Source organism: Lates calcarifer, linkage group LG16_LG22 (assembly GCF_001640805.2).
Source record: "Lates calcarifer isolate ASB-BC8 linkage group LG16_LG22, TLL_Latcal_v3, whole genome shotgun sequence".
NCBI classification, from domain to species: Eukaryota; Metazoa; Chordata; class Actinopteri; family Centropomidae; genus Lates; species Lates calcarifer.
The window spans coordinates 7,587,434-7,606,368 of NC_066848.1; the positions used below are offsets into that span (position 1 = coordinate 7,587,434).

At 41.4% G+C, this 18,935-nt stretch overlaps 2 protein-coding genes across 3 annotated transcripts; both read right to left on the reverse strand.

Annotated features, from left to right (window-relative positions):
• Positions 1–702: 702 nt before the first annotated feature.
• rrp12 (ribosomal RNA processing 12 homolog) lies at positions 703–10,074 on the reverse strand. The gene is made up of 34 exons (XM_018684225.2): positions 9,853–10,074; positions 8,716–8,945; positions 8,405–8,488; positions 8,217–8,293; positions 8,001–8,106; positions 7,786–7,902; positions 7,539–7,677; positions 7,285–7,412; positions 7,078–7,176; positions 6,902–6,993; positions 6,710–6,821; positions 6,494–6,594; positions 6,286–6,400; positions 6,056–6,198; positions 5,847–5,968; positions 5,694–5,758; positions 5,432–5,594; positions 5,184–5,338; positions 4,982–5,049; positions 4,752–4,845; positions 4,504–4,662; positions 4,332–4,412; positions 4,126–4,231; positions 3,932–4,039; positions 3,684–3,841; positions 3,506–3,597; positions 2,460–2,615; positions 2,202–2,365; positions 1,974–2,084; positions 1,847–1,893; positions 1,684–1,762; positions 1,522–1,589; positions 1,345–1,427; positions 703–1,235 (listed from the first exon to the last, which is right to left on the reverse strand). The coding sequence occupies exons 1-34, from the start codon at positions 9,989–9,991 to the stop codon at positions 1,133–1,135; spliced, it is 3,864 nt and encodes a 1,287-aa protein (XP_018539741.1). The 5' UTR covers positions 9,992–10,074; the 3' UTR covers positions 703–1,132.
• Positions 10,075–10,511: 437 nt separating this feature from the next.
• On the reverse strand, positions 10,512–17,788 carry ubtd1a (ubiquitin domain containing 1a). 2 transcript variants are annotated; one of them, XM_018684189.2, is made up of 5 exons: positions 17,450–17,788; positions 16,932–17,018; positions 12,386–12,613; positions 11,667–11,852; positions 10,512–11,449 (listed from the first exon to the last, which is right to left on the reverse strand). In XM_018684189.2, exons 1-5 carry the CDS (start codon positions 17,499–17,501, stop codon positions 11,235–11,237), a joined length of 768 nt encoding a protein of 255 aa, XP_018539705.1. In that variant the 5' UTR covers positions 17,502–17,788; the 3' UTR covers positions 10,512–11,234. The 2 variants fall into 2 exon arrangements, with proteins under 2 accessions (XP_018539705.1, XP_018539706.1); XM_018684190.2 differs by lacking the exons at positions 16,932–17,018; positions 17,450–17,788 and adding an exon at positions 15,320–15,749.
• Positions 17,789–18,935: the final 1,147 nt, after the last annotated feature.

The window sequence follows — 18,935 nt, forward strand, 5'->3', positions numbered from 1 at the left end:
AAAAGCAAATTTGATCAATTTAGAATAAAATCTATGGCACAGTTAAATGTGCAAAACATTAAGGGGTCTAAATACTTTTTAAAGTGACTATATATACACATATAATCTAACCACATCGTTGATGATATCTGGTCTGAGAATGTCCTGAGTCAGTCCCGAACATATACTCCTCCCTCCCTCAGAAACACTGACAGACACACTGAGGTCAGACACAAAAGAGTGCGATTAGGAGGTCAGCCCAGCACGTCATGACTCATTTTGCTGCAGTGCATCTGGGGAAATGAATCACATGAGGGTAATGGTATGTTAAGTCAGCCTGCACCACAACAACCTACAGCTTCTCTCTCAGTGTCTGGAGGGAAGCTGCATCGAAGACAAACGGTGTCATGAAAATCTCATTTCTGTAGCTGGGGATAACTGTAGTTTGCTGACATGGAAAAGTGGGAAATTACTGGTCTTTTTCTTAACTTTTCAGTTTAGAGATAGCTTTATGATGTATGTAAATCAACTTAGGCATTCATGAATGCTCTAATTCACAGTTAACAATCCAGAAGTCTACAGCGCCCTCAAGAGACCAAATATCATAACAACAAAGGCACGCGTTACTCTTCCCTTAAGTCTTATTGCCCATCTATTCCAGCATATAAATATATTTTTTATGTTATCAGAATGGTGAGTTTTATCTGATCCATACACAAAGGATTACACTTGAGTGATTTATTTGACAGCCAAATGATTTTCCATTTGGTCAGTCAATATCCATCAAGGTAGGGACAGCACATTCAACGCATTTGTTGTCTCTCACACACACACACACACACACACACACACACACACACACACACACACACACACACACACACACACACACACACACACACACACAAAAACTCTCTCACTTACAACTGATTGTGGTCAAAGCTGTATGACGTCAACTAGAGCGTTTCTACAGCTTTAAAAGATAACACCATTTAAAAACAAACTGGTATCACCCTCAATGACAGTCTGTCAGAAACACACACAGACATACACACACATCCAAAGTGTATGTCCACATTTTAGTAAAGTGTTTATGAACACGCCATCACACACAAGGTATTTAAAGTCTATTGAGCTGTATAGGATATGCTCTTCAGGGTTTCCTCTTTTTCTTCTGCATTTTCTTTCCAGACAGCGCCCCCTTCTGGGCTCCTCTCACCATGCCCTTGAACTGGCCCTGTAGTTTGGCACGTTTCCTGTGCACACATAAAAAATAAAACATGCTAGCGTCTTGACATTTTTATACAAAATCAATTCCTTGTCAAAGATGTTTATATAACTTCCACAGTGACTTGTTGCTCATACCTGCGATTGAGCTGGGCCTTCTTCAGAGGGATGTAAGCATAAGGATCGAGCTTTCCTTTTTTCTTCACATCTCCTTTTCCTTTCTGTGAGATGTAGAATGAAAAAACAGACACTCAGAATTGGAGTTTCTAACCAGCAACTCCTGCAGTGTGTGTTTCTGCATGCTGTCAGACTCACCTTTGACTTGTAATCAGCTCCAATGTCTTGGCTGCCTCCAAGGGGTCTGTGGATGCCTGAGCCTCCAGCTGAATGAGAAAAGAAAACAGTGTATTATAGGTAAATTGTTACATATAATAAAATTTAGCTATGTACAGACTGGTTGCTTGGTGCTAATTATACCTTTATATTTTAACTGCGGCTCAATGTCCATGTCCTCATCAAAGTTGCCATCTTGGAACTTCCGTTTCTGTGACTTTTTCTGAGGATGAAAAAAGACAGCAATAAAAATGTCTCTACAACATGAAAACTACACAATTACTGTGTCACATATGAAAGTACTCACACTCTTGACTCCAGCCTCTTCTAGAATATCCTTCATCTCTCCCTCATCTGTGGGAATAGTGATATGTCATTGTCACAGCCTGTTCAGACATAAAGCAATGTACAGGACACTAGTGGAGTCCTCCTACCTTTATCTTTTACATCCTCCTCTTCATCCTCTCTGATGATCAGTCGTCCGTCTGACGTCACTTTGAAGCCATGCTCAACCCTGGCACTCTTTTTCAGCTCTGGGTTGGTGGCTGAGAAACAGTAGAAACCTCTGTTAACTCCACTGAACATAAAAAACTCCTTTCTCAGCAAATTAATATGCAAGCTAGCAGCAAGCTATCAAAAGGTAGGTAAGGAGGCTCAGTTACCTAACACTCTCTGGGAAACTTTGGGATCCAGGAAGTTGAGTGGGTCATCTTCCTCTCCTTCTTTGAGCCAGGCTCGTCCTTTCTGCTGTTTTCCTGCTTTCTTTGGAGCCTTCCCTTCATCCTCTGACAAATCACTGTCTGACTCTGCAAGGATGTCCTCAATACTAGAAAGGACAGGGCAGAAGGTTATGAGGGAGGAAATGGATAAATGTATGAGGGAGGGCAGAGCTTTATGTGTTGGGGAAACAATGGTCCAACCTGTCGCTCTTTGTTTTAGGCGCCTCCTCTTCACTCTCGGAGTCATCCTTCTGCTCTGCGGCCTGCTTCCGTCTTTTGGTGCGAGCCTCAGCCTTGCGGATGTTTATGAGCACCTTGTGGTGTTCTGCTGGCAGCATGCTCTTGACCAGCTCAAAACTGAAAACACAGCAGATAATCAGACAGACATAAAATTTCCCAGAGGAGACATCTCGTACCATCGAAAAATCCAGCACAGAGTTGGCTTCATGCAAGTAATGTCAGAAAAAAAGGACCTCAGATATGAAGTTGAATTCAGGTCATATCACAAATGGTATAAATACACAAGAATGAAACGATAATGTGGAACCAGCTCATCTTCTGCCCTAACCTCTGTTCAAAATCAGTTTAAGAGGAGTCAGCTGTGTTAATCTTAACAGCTGGTGCCATTACTCAACAAAGCATCCTTTGTCAATGTTGGAATATGATTAGTATCCTAACATTATTACTGCAAACATCTCCTCCTAATAATTTGACCAAGCTGTGCTTTAATCAGTTGTGTTTACAACAGGACTGTTTTGTTTAACTGGTAGCAAACAAACTGACATTATTCAAGCCAAAACATCAACCAGATGCTTCCCCTCTGTTGAAATATTAGATCCAAATCAAAAACAGCACGGAAATTAACTCTCATCAGATCTTTTACACCTGAAAACCAAGTGTTTTCTGACTGAATTCAGTATTATATATCCACATCCAGAGACACAAATGCTTACATTTGAACTGAAACATGATTATGCACAATATTTGATACGTGGGAATTTTGTTTGTTCTTTGTTGAAGTAAAAGTGATTTGCTGACAATGTAGAAGTGCCAAGTAACAGAAGGGATTAACCTATATTTAAAATAATTCTTCACTTGTATAGAGAAAAGCTAAATTTGACACCTGGATAAGAGTTTTGAAAACTTGTTTGAATTAAATTGGACATTTGGACACCACCAAGTCTCCCTCAGAGCCACAACTTTGCTGAATGATGCCCATTTGATGTTAAGATATTTATAACACTTACCCAAACTTCCTGATGAATTTAGTGAAGATGTTCTTCAGTTTTGTTCTGAAGTGCCTCCTCACGTCATCCTTGATATTCCCGATGCCCTCCATCTGAATGCAAGAGTAAAATCTCTATTAAATGAGGGCAAGAATATCTTTATACCTGGACTCCAGTATCCAGGATGTACAAAGCATACCATGACAGTGACGTGTGAAGCCAACGTCTTGGAGTCCATGATGAAGAGGATGACCTTGATGAAGCCTAAGGCTGCTTTGACAATCTCTCTGGTTCGAGACGTCAGCAGCAGACTAATGTTGTGCAGCAGCTGCTCCATGGTGGTCACCTCAATAGAGTCTGGGGAAGAAAAGGCACCAGACTGAAACCACTCCACAGATATGTGTTTATAAACACAGACAGATGATAGGTGAAAGCCAGTGGGCCTACCTTTATACTCAAACACTAATCGAGTTAGTGCCAACACTGTGCAGGTGATCATGGTGACGGAGCCTGTGAGTCCTGCATACACCAACACCAAATACTGCTCCAAGGCATCTGGATCAGAGACAGATATTCAGTTTGTATTTTCACAGACCATTTGTGTCCAAACATACACATAGTAAGAGGACAAGTGAAGTTACCTTTTGTGTTCCCACAGAAGCGGATGAAAGCGTTTCCTATTTCCACCAGAAGGTTGTAGGCGTTCTTACGAGCTCCAACAGACACCTCCTTCGTACATATGATCACCTAACAGAGAGAACATCCTCATCAAAATGATACACATCAGTACTCTGTGTTTGCCAGCACTTGTTTGTGTGTGTGTATTTGTATGTGTGTGTGCACGTACCTCTGGCAGCAGTGCAGTGATGAAGTCTTTGTGTTCTTCGCTGAGCCTTTTCACAATGTGGATCAGACACTTGAGCCTTGGCTGAGAAAAAGCAACAGCACTGTAAATCAAAACATACAATCCCATCTAATGTCTAGTTTATTTCATTTCTCTCTCTACACACTGGTCTCACCCTCTTTGCCGGTGAAGAGGCATTTTTCAGAGTCTCGAGAAGGACGACTTTGAGTGTTTCCAGATTAGCCACGACAAACGATCTACACTTGTCTCTCTCTCCTCCACACATCTCCTCCAGCACACGGTATGCCTTCTTCTGCATGCCTGGCTCTTTGGTCTGTAAACAAATGCACCAACAGACACAGCGTTAACAAGGAATATACTCAGGTTCAATAGGTTTGACTTAAGCATGTATACTCTCCTTACCTCCAAATATGGCTTAATCAGCTCAAAAGTCTTAGTCATGGTGACCTCATCTACAAAGGGAGCCATGGCAACGACAAGGTCCATCATTGACAGCCTGAGAGGTAGAAAAAGCCAGAAAAAGAAGAGGAGGCCCAAGAGTTAAGTATACTGACATCTATGATATTGTAAAATATAAGTGACTGGTAAGACAGGCATAAATTTACATCAATAAATCTGTATTCTTGTCATACCGTGTGAACTCTGTGGTGTCTGTGCCGCTCAGTCTGTCTGTAGCTTTTTGCAGGAAAGTGCAGATCATCTGAGGATGATTGTTTAGATTAGTGATATACCAGCACAAGAAATATGGCCTATGATTGGACAGATAGCAAAAATGATCAGCTATGTGTGAAACATGATATGGTTTATGTCAGAATGTCAGCAAACTTAACTAACCTGTGTTTCAGTGACAGTTAGGTAAACTTTGATGGTGTCAAGCACAGCCATCCTGTAGGTGCCAGACTCTCCAGCTGCAGGCTGCTGGCTGTACACATTGAAAAGGATGGGCAGGAAGTTCTTAGAGAAATGGCCCACTTCTGCCTTTTCCTCCTCTGCAGACATTAAATAGACACAAGACTTTGAATGGCTTGAGTCAAAAGAAAGTAGCTGCTGTTGTCACTCTTTCTGAACACGTGTCCTCCTACCTGTGGAACAGCTCTTGTTGATGATAGTGCGCAGAGCCTGGCACACTATGAGTCTCAGGTCTGGCCGATCGTTAATAGCCATACCGAGTGTGCGGGCGATGCTTTTAAAGGATGCCATCAGGTCCACAGGACATGTACAGAAGCCAGGGAGCATGGTCCAAATCTGAAAAAAACAGCACGGACACGTACGTCTTAAAAACTCATTCACTGGGTCTTTTCACTTTGGATACTGTGAACTATCAAGCTGAGTCTATCAAGCTACCTGAAGCTGTAAAGTCTGGTAGACTTTGGCCTCCAGTTTCTGTCCTGCTTGCTCCAGCTCTTCAGCTTCAACACAAGAACGGAGTCATCAGAGAAAGAAAATACACCTTCCCAGTTATCCCACCGTCAAATGCAGCACCACACATTTGCTTACCTCTCTGCTTGAGTGTAGAGGCCAGAGGGAGGAAATAAGAAGCAAAGAAACCAAGGTGAGTGTTCTTCACATGATCCCGTATGACAGGGACCAGCCAGCTTCTTGGGAACTCCAAATCATCACTGATGAAAAAAAAGTTAGAGTTAAACCACAACAATGACAAGACAAGAAGGCTCCTCCATAGTGTTTGTGTGTCTATGTGTGCCTACTTGTAGCCGGTGATGTTGAGAGGCACAGCTCCAAGCACAACCTCAGGCCCCATGCTCTCTATAGCTCCTCCTACAGCCAGGTCCAACTCTCCACTGAAGGGGAATTGAGGTGTGGAGCGCAGGTCGGCCAGAGACTGTAGGGACTGAGCAGGACACAACTCAAAGACTCAGACAATCATCTCATCTGTCTTTCCTCACTCAGTGACTGACAGTGTTTTTTGAAACTATACCTTGGTCATGATGGGGTGAGCTTTTTTCCCTGCAACTCGATAGAAGCAGCCCAGGATCTGCAGCACAAATGGCCAGGAGGCGTGGAAGCGATAAGACAATCCCTCTTCTATGATACTGCAACACACACAAGGGCACAATTATGATGAGCATTTACATGTAGCTGCTACAAAGAAAGGTGGAAAAGTGAGACTAGCTTGGGGAACTTACCGAAACATTTTGCAGACGTAAGAGGGATTTCCTGCAGATGCTGTGGCACTGATTGTGCCCATTTCATCCAAGCAGGGGGCAACACATTCAGTCAACAGAGTCTGAAAAAATTAAACACAATTAAATCATCAATAGACTTCCCTATCTAGAATGCATCTTTGGCTCTTTTTCAGTTACAATCTAGAAATACCAGGCCTTAACAAATCAAATCCTTACCTTTAGTGTGTTGGTGGCTGCAGAGACTACCTGTGTGTGTGGCGACAACAGGCATGACATGGCAGCAGAGAAGAGGCGAGGGAGGTGACCCAAACTCAGAGAACTCTGCAAGCTAGACAAAGAGATTGCTGATCAACGGATAACTAATCTGACTAGAAAACATGCAAAACAAGAATTTCGCTGTTGTGTTACCTTGCCAAGTGAATGTGTGCCTTCTCCATGACAGCGAGCCAAGCCATCAGAGGCTGCAGGTCGTTCTCACTGGGCAGGTAGTCATACAGAGCCTGGGGATGAGAAATGAGAGTCAGTTTTCTTAGCACACTTTGCATCGTGACTTTAGCACATTTGTTTTGCTTGTATTCTCTCACCGTGATGATCTGTGCGTTGAGCTCCGGTGAGAGGTTTGACGCATTCGGCTTCCCGCTGAACAGCTTATGGAAAGCCTGCATTGCGCTCGCTGTCACCAGCTACAGCCAGAAACACAGCATGGCACAATTAAAAACTACATTTTGAGTGTCCATGTAGATGAAAGAAAGGTATCTGGCTGCACCTGTGAATGTTTTTTGTGTTCTCACCACATGGCTAAGTGTCATCACTCGCAGCAGAGTCTCACAACAGGACTTGACAGCTCCCAAAGGAAACGTCCCCATCAACTCCTTTAGAAGACCCAGCACATGAAGCGTGGTGGTGTCCTCTTTGCTGCCTGAGGGTTGAAAAACAGACATAAACTACAATTTGATATTTGTTCACAGTAAGAACAAGTAAGTACATACTGGGGTTATACAGATGGATGCATCTGTAAAGCATGTCAATGACTGTGTTGTTTTACCTCCTGCCTGCTCCATTTCTTTGATGCAGAACTTGGCTGTGGTGACTGCAGCAGGGTGATGGGTTGGGGCGTTATCTGTAAACAGGAAGTCACTACCTCTGAGAATGGAGCAGATGCCTTGCTGTGCTGCTTTACGGACCTGAGAGGAAAAAAGTGGACACAAAATTAAATGGCACAAAAATTGTTTTTTAGCATGTTGTTCAATGTTGAGTTCAATATATATCACTTAGAGGATGGTGAGACAGACCTTAGGCTTGCTGTGCACTGTGAAGCTGAGCAGGCCGTGGTAAGCCTGAAGAGTGGATGGATAAGTCCAGACAGACACATCCTGCTTCCTCAACAAAGTGGCCAGGCATGACAGGATCTGTAGATGCAAAAAGTAAAACAAACAAATAAATATATCTCTGCTGTGGTTTTCAGCAACAATTAAGAAGCAAACAACAAAGAGATAAATCTACTCACCCATCTAAGAGCTGATGCAGTCTCAGACGTGGCCTGTTTTGACATGACGTCCATCAGAGCCTTGGTGGTGTCTGAGAACTTAGAAATTAGCACTGGAGCAGGAACCCTGTAGAACACAATACACCAATCAGACGAAAAACATCTCAAGCCATATCTTATTAGCTTTGACATGATTGGGAGTTTTAGTTTTGGAGAAAGAAGGTGTACAGGTCCAACCGTTTCATGACAAGGTTGAGGAGGTACGCCACTGCAGCCTGTGACTCTGCTGAATCCACAACCTCCAGGGTGGTCATCTATACAAAGTGCAGACACAATATCTGGGTTCACTATCACTTTTCAGCACACCACAAGTTATTTGGTTAAGTCTCTGTGAACATATTATAAGTAAAAAAGGTTACACTCACCAAAGCAGCAAAATACTCTGTTTCAGTCTCTTTCCCTCCTTGACTACGAATCACCTCAGTAACAGCTGCCAATACTGCACAAATCTGTGAAGCACATCAGCGGACAATTTTAGAGCTAGAGTACCACTAAAGATCAATTGGATTTGCAATTAAATATTTGTTAGCAAGGTTGACATCCTTGCATCAACTCTTAGAGAGGTCATCAACTTTTTAGGGCTAGATTCAATTCTTTTGGTTTTGCTCCTGATGCATTAAACTATTTATTCATGGGGCACTGTGAATAAATGATCTATCTTCAGTGTAAATCCTACCTCTTTGTGAGCAGCTGAATTGGACTCCCAGAAGCGCTGCACCTTTCTGAAAGTCAGGTTGGAGCAGTCTGACAAGCCGCTGAGGAAAGTGCCTGAGGTCCTTTCTGAGATCGCCTCATCTGGCTCCTCTTCCATAAAGGCATCTTTGTGGCCACCTGTGCTGATCTCCAGCGGGCCTGTCTGTAGCTCATTGTGTAGCTTTAGAGCATCTACTGTTAGATCACTCTTTCCTGTGGGAGAGAAAAAAGCCTTTACAATAAGCTAATTTCCCTCTAGGTCAAACAGAAGCAACTGTAGGGCATGATGGGGTTTCTTGTCTGAAATTCAAGTTTTGCCTTGGTCTGTTCTGATCTACATTAAACTTAGATATAACATAAACAGAGAAGCATAAAAGACAGGCATGAGGCAGGCAACTACAGTGCTATCTGTTAAATATTTGGACAGAGGTCTTTTACCTTTGTATTATATTACATCAGATTTTAAAATAAACAATGACCAGAAATCTATATACTGACCTGAACTTAAAAGGTTGTTTGATTGTTGAGGATCAGACTGAAAGCAATAAACCTCAAACACAAGGAATAAGTGAAAGTGCCTTGAGCCACATCAATTATCTAGTGAGATCTGTGGGTTGTATTCTGCAAACACTCACTGCCTGCAATGGATCTGTAATCAAATATTCAATATATTTTTGTTCAATTACTTTTGGTCCTCATATCTGAGGCTGTGTATAAATAGAGCTATAAGTTCCTAAACTGTTCACCCAATGTGTGAATGTAAACAGTCTTAACTTTAACTTCAGAGTAATGTGCTGGGACACTATTGTTGAGACTCCAGGGTGCTACCTAAAGGACATCAGCAATAATCTAAAGACAGGGTTAATATTGTGTCTCTTGGCTCACACAAACACACAGTTTGAAACTGAAAACTGTTCTGAGTGGCAGGTTATTTATACTGACTTAAGGGAAAGACACGTGAAGATATAAAGTTACATTTTCCACTGACAGTGTTACTGGGGTTGCTGATACTCAGTGTAATGGCGAAACGTGTAGCGTTTTTTGAGCTGTTTAAAGTTAAATGGCCAACGCTAGCTAAAGTTAGCACTAGCCGGAGACCCACGTGCAATGGGAGGCTTACCGGTGGGTCGGCTGAAGAAGCGGCTTTTAGCAGCCTGCCGAAAGCGACTCGTCTGCGGGTTTGAGTCGCTACTGTGTCCTTTCTTCCACCGTTTGAGTTTCGACCCAGTCCCAGATCGAAGTTTCCCCGACTTGACCATCTTCGGGGTCGAAAATAATCACGTTACCCTGCGTCTGTCTGTGCAGCTGCAGATGACTCTGTCGCTGAACTAGTGACGTCACGGGCGTTCACACGTGTCTGGTCTGACCTGGTTATGGTGATGTTTTGCCGGTAGAAGGCGCTGCACACAACACAAATCGCACACAGCACATTCGACATTAACAAAACGCAAACAAACAAACAAACAAGCACACAAATCCGCTGACTCCACAGATTCATCTCCATGACAACTGACAACAAAACAAAAACTAAGAAAAGTCCTAAAACAAACATAATTTCGTGTAACATCATGTAAAACATATTATACATTAAATATTAATTTATTTTTTCTCTCTTATCCCTTAAACCATCTCGTGATTCTCCAGATTTATCTTGGGACCATTTGGGGGCCCTAAGCCCCTAGCTGAAAACTATTAGGATAAGTTCTAACTTTTAACACTTCTGTGGAGACTTGTGGTGCCTAAGAATGAGAAAAGCAGACAATGACTTTAACTTTACAATATTTATTGATAAGTTATTGAAGTACAGTGTGCATCACACATAAAACTACTGTATCTTGTTTGGAGTGATGAAATAAAAAACAAAACAGGTCAACTCGTATTACCTTTTACAAAGGTGCCTTCATTACATTCTGTGTCTTCATTATGAATAAACAGTTGCAAATTGAAAATGTAGTGTGCACATAGTTACATAACCAAACAACACACATGGAAACTGATATTTACATTTTTCTTTTTCTCTAGAGTTTTCTGTCTCTTGTAGCCCACTTCTCATATAGCATGACAGAAATCTTTAAAGAAAGAAAGGGAAGAAAGAAAATAAGATGGATTTTCCTTATTTGGATCCCCAGGTGAACCATATTAAGTTTACCAATAAGCACAAGTACAAACACACATGACAAGGAGGGGAACCCATGTAAACAACAGAACTGTGAGTTAATGTCCACGCAAACAGACGGTAAGACAGACACTGGGATGTGCATCTCAGGACTCTACTTTTAATCTAAAGTGTTTCAGTGCTTTTCAATATTCTTACTTCATTTGGAAAAAGGAAAAATACAAAAAGGAGCAATATAAAAGCAATAATTTCTTATATAAAAATGTACACAAAATTCCACTGCAGTACCAACTGGAAAATGATTACAAGCCCTACTCCTATTCCTGCGGCCCCCTCTGGCACATCCTTTGTCTTTCCTTCACTTCATAGCCCTTCTGTCTCGCTCCTCAGTTAGTTATGACTGAAGGGTTCACATTGACAATCACTTGGACAACAAAGTCCTTCTGGATCTTGGTATCTTGCAGACGAGTCTTGTCAGTCAGGAGCTTCCCAGAAAAGAACCACCTCTGGCGATTCACGTCAATTTCTTCCTGTTCCTCCAATTGTTTCTTTAGCTCAGCGATGGAGTCAGCCATGCTGGCTGTCAGACGCACATCCTTTCCTAAGAAAACCACAAGGCATAAATAGAGATGACACAGATTTCTGAAAAGGCTCTGAGACAGTGAAAGGCTATGAATTATAGATTAGTCTCCAGCCTAGATGAGACAAAAAGCAATGATGTTTTATAAGCATGGGGAAACTGCATAACATGTAGTTCTTTAGATTTACATGTCATTTTATACATAAATTATACATAGGTCATACTGGGTGACTCTTACCTGTTGACAATCGCACCCGCAGCTGGAACTCTTGTCTACATGGAGGGGGCTGAGCTTGTTTTTGTGTGGATTCAGAAACTTTGCACTCGCTGGACGTTTCAGAGATCAGGTTGACAGGCGGGGCTAAAGTGTACGCTGGGAGCTGGTAGCGGTTTCCCAGTTCATCATAACTCTCTGTCAGAGAGCCTGCAGAGGGAGAGATGACCTACATTAGCAACCCGTTTCCAAAAACCCTGCTATCAGTAATGGCAATTAACTTAAACCCCAATGCATAAACCCTTTCTCTACTCCCAACCATTATCTATACACCAGGGGATGTATGAGGCCATCACATTTACATTACATTTACTTACATCATATCAACAACACCAGTGTCCTTGAACTACGGTTGAAAGCAAAAACACTCCTGTGCATGTGTACATAAATATGAATGAACAGAGTGTTATTTCCACCTAACTCTGCCATGGCTTTGTGTGCACCAATCCATTCACAGTGGTCATGCAGCACTGCGACTGTTATGTAACTATTACAGCAGTAATCTCTGAACAACTGATGCATGGGATTCTGCAAACTGTCCTTTGGAGAATTATTACAGCGAGTCATGCATTTGTGCTGGACGTTCCAGGACATTTACAGCTTACAATGAATAGCTGGATGAAGCACACTTCCATATCTGTGTGTGTGTGTGTGTGTTCATGTGCTTGCGTGTGGTTTCATACCATGTGGCAGAGTAATGCAGGCTCCATCCACTATAGCCTGTGCTAGCTCCAGGTCATTACACTCTGCAGCCAGGGCTGCTGCTCTGAGTGCGTCCCAGATCTCTTTCCGTCCATCAAAGGCTGGAGCCGTATCCCAAAACTCATCCCTCTTGCTCCTCAGCTGGCCCTCTGTCATCGGGTAGTCACTCTTCCATTTTGGACGCTCCTTCTTGAGGGGCTCATTACGTCCTTCAAAAAAAAAAAAAAGAAGACAGTGTTAAATCTGATCTAAAAGCTGATCTAAAAACGAAACTTAAGACTGTCAGGCAGTATAATCCAGACTAAGCAATGCTAGACATAGAAAACATTTGCAGTAACTTTTTGCGGTTAATTCATCCTAATGACATAACGACCAAAGCTAAAACAGCTAAAAAGGATTATAAGGAGGTGAAACCAGGTATCTGGTCATGATGCACTGAGAAACAAGCTTAGTATGTAGACAGTTGCTGGGTGGGCTCAGGTCACAGCTGCTGTGAAAATGGCTGAGCTCTTTACCACTTAAGCACTTTGCAGTAGGCACGAGTGGATGTCAAGAAATATTTCCTGTGTAAGTTAAAGGTATCAATAATATATTGCCCTAAATAGAGTTGTGCCAAGCTGATGTTTGAGCATCGTCAATGAAAAAACTATTACGAGCAGAACAAACATTTCACAATATAATATTAACAAGAATTTATTGAATATAACAAGAAAGGTTAAACCACTTATGTACACGGTAAAAGAGTCCTTAAAAACATACAATATGTACACCCCCTTGCATCTGTGATATTCAACTGTTATGCATTTGCTTCATGGGCTAAGGAAAGGTAATTACTGCTCTTTGTCAGAACACCAATAGCACATAAACTGAGTTATTTTATACACCTACCGCAGGTGTTTCCACACTGCCACATACAGTATATCCACTGTACCAACATACCAAGAAAGTCCAATTCAGATTCAGAAAAGGAGGGAAATCAAAGTGATTATTTATAGTGCTGTGGATTATTGCAGTGGTTCTTAACACATACATGTGCACTGGCATGCACACACACACAGCAGTGGATTATAGGCAGTAATCAGGTTCCACATAACAGGATTTATCTGCCCCTATCCCATAAGGCATTGGTTGGAGAGATGAGCACTCTCTGGCCAATGAAAGGCAGCAAAAACACACAGATCTACCAGAGCAAAAACACAAACACAAATCCACCACACGTCAATTATCACATCATTGCAGTTTCAGACTGTAGAACTTTTACAAACATTAACCTTACTTCTGTCACCTCTGCACAGAGTTACATCAAGTCAAGTCAAATTTATTTATACGCAATTCACAGAGTTATCATGATTGTCTATACCACTGATAATGCAGGTCACCATATAATGTTAAATGTGACACCATGACATTTGGAGGTGAGGCGATGGCCAGTTTGGATTTGGTTTATGTGTTAAGTGCATTTTTTTCTAAATTGAATTCAACACATTAGTAATAAAAACATAGATTTAATATCAAATATGCTTTATTCACATTTCCAAAGTCATAATTACAATATAGCAGAAGTCTAAAGACAGTACCTGCTATTAACAATCATACTCTATATTCCCTTGATCCAGTGTCTGTAATATTATTGTGCTAATGACCAGTCTATTCTCTTTATCTCTCTTGCACAAACATGGTTCTTTAGAGTTCATGTCTGCTTTCATTATCGTGGAGATGCAGTAGTGCATTAACAGGCCAGCCAAACAAATGCAAATATTATGGCTGTCTGGAATCCTAATGAGCAACCTGACTGACATGCAGGGAGGTACACTGAGATAACTGCAAGTTACACAGATCTGTTGTGATAATAAATGAATTCAAGAACAGCAGCTACAGAAAAAAACAATTGAGTATCCTGGTAAGTGGAATATGGGGACAAAAGCTATTCTCAGGAAAGTGTTAGGTTGAGGGTTCAATAGATGTTTTCAATTAAGGTCGTTTGAAAGCTTGAACATCGGCCAGAGCACAAGATGACACGCTTTTTCCTGGTTGTTCCTTCTGTAACATAACACAGGTGCCGTTTTGGTTTGGTTTGTGCTCACTAGAGTGAGGAGGATGTAACCAGTGATGATAACCTGCATTACATGAAGAATGTTTTATTCCTCTCATTGCTGTAGTAAGTCAGTGAGCTTGGCTGATTGTGTACAGCGTGTGAGTTCAGAGAGATCAACTTTGGCAGCGTGTCCTCAGATGTAAGCCTACGTACCTGGAATCTAAGCTTAGTAATTTCAAATGAAGTCAAGTCATTTTTTCCTCAAACTTAAACAGTTTTAGTGGATGGAAAATCTAACTACTGAATCTCTACCACAGAAGTAACTGAATAAATTCCTGTCCTGCAAATGAAAATTTTATTTTTGGGCTATGATTAATGTTGCGCCCTTTCTATGTAATATTTTAAAAGCTACTATAAATAGTTGTAATATTTCTGTGTTCTGCACTGCACTATGTTCTACTCAAAATACTGGAAAATACACAAACTCAGAAATAAAATCATCAAAAGCTAGTGAGCAATTCATCCATTAAATATTGGCTGTGCAACCCTTACAACATTTTTAACATATAAATTATTTTTTTTATCTAAGTGATGCCAGTCTGACAGTCTTTTTTGCCATTTTTCTTCTTGTTACTTCTCTTTGCTTCAATTTTCATATGGTATTGTGTACAGCTATTAATTGCAAATTCTTAATAAACAGATATGCAGAAACCCACAAGAAACCTGTCAACCTTGGCACAATAACAACAATATCAACAGCACAAACAGTCTAAAACTCTACACAAAACCCTCTGAGACAAGTTATGGTACAACAAAGAGAGATGAACAAACAGAAAACATGAAAACATTTCTTTCACCCCAGACAAAAATCTATACTTACTTTTCAGCAAAATCTTAAAGGGTGTATTTGGAGCATGATAGTAGTTGTATTCCCTGGAGTTCGGTACTCCCATCGCTGGTCTTTGTCTGAGGTTTGATGTGAGTCAAACTACTGTACATCAAAAGTCTGCAACACTGAGCTACAGAGACCGACCCTGAAGAAGAGGACAGCCTCTGCTGTGTCCAACCAGCTTGCTGCCACACACGGCACAATTGACGAGACAACCACCTGATCTAGTTTTCCACAACAAGTGGACTCCAATTCAAAGCTGTGTTAACTGTTGTGACACTTCCCCAGTTGCTTAAAAATGACCACACTCCCTCTACTTCTATCCCTTCTAATAACAAACACTCCAAAAGCCCAAAATAACATAGGATCACTTCATGGAAAGAGGTGCAATATATGGAGAGAGCAAGTTTAGTGTCCTGGCCAGAAGACAGCTTCTTCGCACAGGAGGCCTAATCCTATCAGCTCTATTTAGAGACAGGATAGAAATACCCAGAGGCAACATGCTAAACCTATTACAAGACAATAAACCCTTGTCAGACTATTACAGTCTGTTTGAAGGAGAAGCTACTGTACTTCTGTGAACTGCCCCCAACAGGTGATTTTTGCCATATGAATATACGCAAACATGTCTTTCAGATGCTGCATTCCTACAACTAGTAGTTAGGCAGCCCATTAAAGAGGTCTTGTGTGTTTGCATCTCACAAAAGTATAAGGTCTGAGACAATGAACGTGACCTGAGCCCTCATGACTGTCTTGCAGGTATATTATCTCAGCATGTAAATATATTTTGCAGCAGATCATGACATGAATCATGCACCAAGTAGGTCAAACTCTGATATGAAAACTCTGTGCAGGCCCCTGCTGCTGCCTCTGCTGCTTCTGCTGCTGCTCAATACATAATGCATGATGATCCAGTGGAGCCCACAGCTGCCCTTTCACAAAGATCTGACTGAGCAGTGTTTATATAAACCACTGTCCTTACCAACGCAGGTCCTCAGCGCAGATTAGACATATGACTAAGCCATGGCGGCAGAAACAATCAATACCTGAGACAGTGAGCTTACAGACTGAGCAAGACGTCCATGCAGCAGGGGTGTAGCTAGGAGTCTCACTGCATTTGATCATAAATGCTTGGAATGTTGAGGCTGCAACTTAAAGCTGACTGCTATTGTTTATACTGCACATCCCTTTTGCACTCTCCTGTACAAGATGTAATATTGTCTAAGTTGCTGTGTTGTATGAGTTCTTCAGTGTGTCCTGATATAATTATTGTGCATCTGATGTGTCACAGGATGGGTGCTGTGCAACACTTGCATTGCAATGCATCAACAGAGAAGCAATTTCCCCTTAGCGATTACTAAAAATAATAATTTAATGAAACAATGCAGGGCCTAAAAATATTTGAAGGCTCTCTCAAGTTAAGGCCCCTTTTATCTGACTTGTAAAAGCACTCTATGCAAAAATATATGTATAGAAACTGTCTCATTCCCACTCTAATTTAAGGACATCATGTCTTAAGCTTAAGGCAGTTCTCTTGTGCATTCTCTAAACTATGTGGTTATATTTAACAATGGAGAGTCTGCAGTCTGTTCCACAATCTCACCTCCACGTTTTTTGCTCCTTGTCGAGCTCCGGGCACTCCCTTGTCCATCCGTCCTACTCCTCCCCACACAGCCTCCCATCACTGTCCCTATGCATTCCACAACAAGGAGAAAAAAATCATCAGTCTGTCTGAATCATATTTGCCAAACAGACGAATATAAATGTTTGAAAATGCATAATGTGATTATGTTGGATGGACAAACGGTTAATGATGACGTCAAATTAGGAGCCTCGTGTGAAAAGGCATCATCAGGGAATAATGACAGCTCAGCACTCCTTGTTCCTGTGAGGTCAGACAAGCTGCGATGTTTACGTCACGTGTACTGCCAGCTGACGGGGACACGCGCCTGAACCTCATGCCACCCTTGGTCTCATTTACAATTTACATATTTTTAAATGTGTACATGCATTATAGCAATTTACTCTATGCATGATTAAAATGTATTTCCGATGGGATCAGTGACAGGCTTTTTAAATAGGCCTATTAGTATTTTAAAATATTTTATTTATTTTGCCTACCGGAAATCCAGTCTGCTAAATTATGCATCCGTCTGCAGTTTGCTTGCCACATCCGAACTTGCTCCCAAGTGAAGTTATCACTGGATCCTGACGCGACGATCGCCAGAAGATGCGAGTCAGCAGGTTGACACACACGCACACACACACAAACTGGGAGCAGTGTGTCTGTGCAGGACTGGCGGGCTGGTGACCAGTCTGGCCCTTCAGAGCCTCCAGGAAATCTTCTCTGAGAAAAACTGCAATCAATATCCGTATCCCCCCCAAATCATAATGAATGGAGCTCACCCGCACAATCCGTCTGCACTGAGCTAGAATGAAATCCTTGTCAGTCTGCACGCATGCGCAGCGTAGACCAATTCTTCTGTCCTTCGTCATACCCACCAGAATAACAGCAGAAACTGAGAAATGCGTCCTTCACAATAATAGTACCTAGAAATCATTAATTAACCATTCCGTTTGCAAACAGGCATTCTAGAAACATCAGTCATTACGATACACTTGTCGAATAAAAAAAACCCTATAGAATCAATGTAAAGGGTTGTTATGCAATATACGTTTGTATTCCTTAATGAGGGTTTTAGGCTGAAATACAGGCCGGAAGTTTTTCTCTTTTTTGTAATAAGCACTTGACATTTCAACACAGCCAAATTACATTTACTTTTCCTTAAAATCTGGCATTTGCAATTAAATACACACCTGGAGTTTCATTTATGTTCCTTTGAAATGTAGAAACCAGCTGTTATTGCTGGTGTTTCCCTCCAAAAATCCAAATATTGAGCAAAAAGTTCTACTTCTATGATGTGATTTCTTATTTGGAATGAAAATGTGCAGAACCAGCCTGATATACTGCAAACTACAAACACAGTCATTTCAAGAACTTATTTTATGTAAATAAAATTGGCTATCAAGTTTATAGTGTGTATAAATGATAGTGTGTATATCGGATTATGCTGTATCTTAGTCTGGGAACAAGGTAATCCTGTCTGATTTAATCTTGGCACAAAATTCAGTTAACTCTTTATAGCCTTTTCATTGACACCTTTATTTCTAGTGTTTGCAGGTGAGGGTAAAAACAGAAACAGTTAACCTGATAAGGATGAGGGTTACCCTTTGCTTTTGGAGCAACTTCAGTCTTCCACAGAGAGATGTATAAATCAAATGTAAGCCCTGAAGTGCATATGGTGCAGTATTTGATTATTCCTCATGAAGCATCCATAGATGTAATACAAGAAAAATGTAGTGTAATACAAATAAGGAAAGGTTGACTTGATCCTGGCCTTCATGAAAATATTGAATTTGTTCAAGAACGTGTGAGATGTTATTATCTTGGAATAAGAGCACATAAAGACGGTATATGGACATATTTGCACCAAAGAGAGTGTACACAGCCAAACATGTGGCCATTATAAATCCATTCACCACATGCACTGTAGTGAATGGCTGCCCACACAAGCACAACCACTTTTAGCAGTCAGTGACAGAAACC

Excerpts from the sequence above, each read along its gene's own strand:
- ubtd1a (XM_018684189.2), bottom strand. The coding sequence starts at position 17,501 with ATGTGGCAAGCAAACTGCAGACGGATGCATAATTTAGCAGACTGGATT. Across the intron at positions 11,853-12,385 it reads CTGCATTACTCTGCCACATG|GCTCTCTGACAGAGAGTTAT; the intron begins GTATGAAACCAC and ends CTCCCTCTGCAG. Across the intron at positions 11,450-11,666 it reads GCGGGTGCGATTGTCAACAG|GAAAGGATGTGCGTCTGACA; the intron begins GTAAGAGTCACC and ends TGGTTTTCTTAG.
- rrp12 (XM_018684225.2), bottom strand. The coding sequence starts at position 9,991 with ATGGTCAAGTCGGGGAAACTTCGATCTGGGACTGGGTCGAAACTCAAA. Across the intron at positions 6,822-6,901 it reads GCACACATTCACTTGGCAAG|CTTGCAGAGTTCTCTGAGTT; the intron begins GTAACACAACAG and ends CTCTTTGTCTAG. Across the intron at positions 1,236-1,344 it reads AAGGCCCAGCTCAATCGCAG|GAAACGTGCCAAACTACAGG; the intron begins GTATGAGCAACA and ends ATGTGTGCACAG.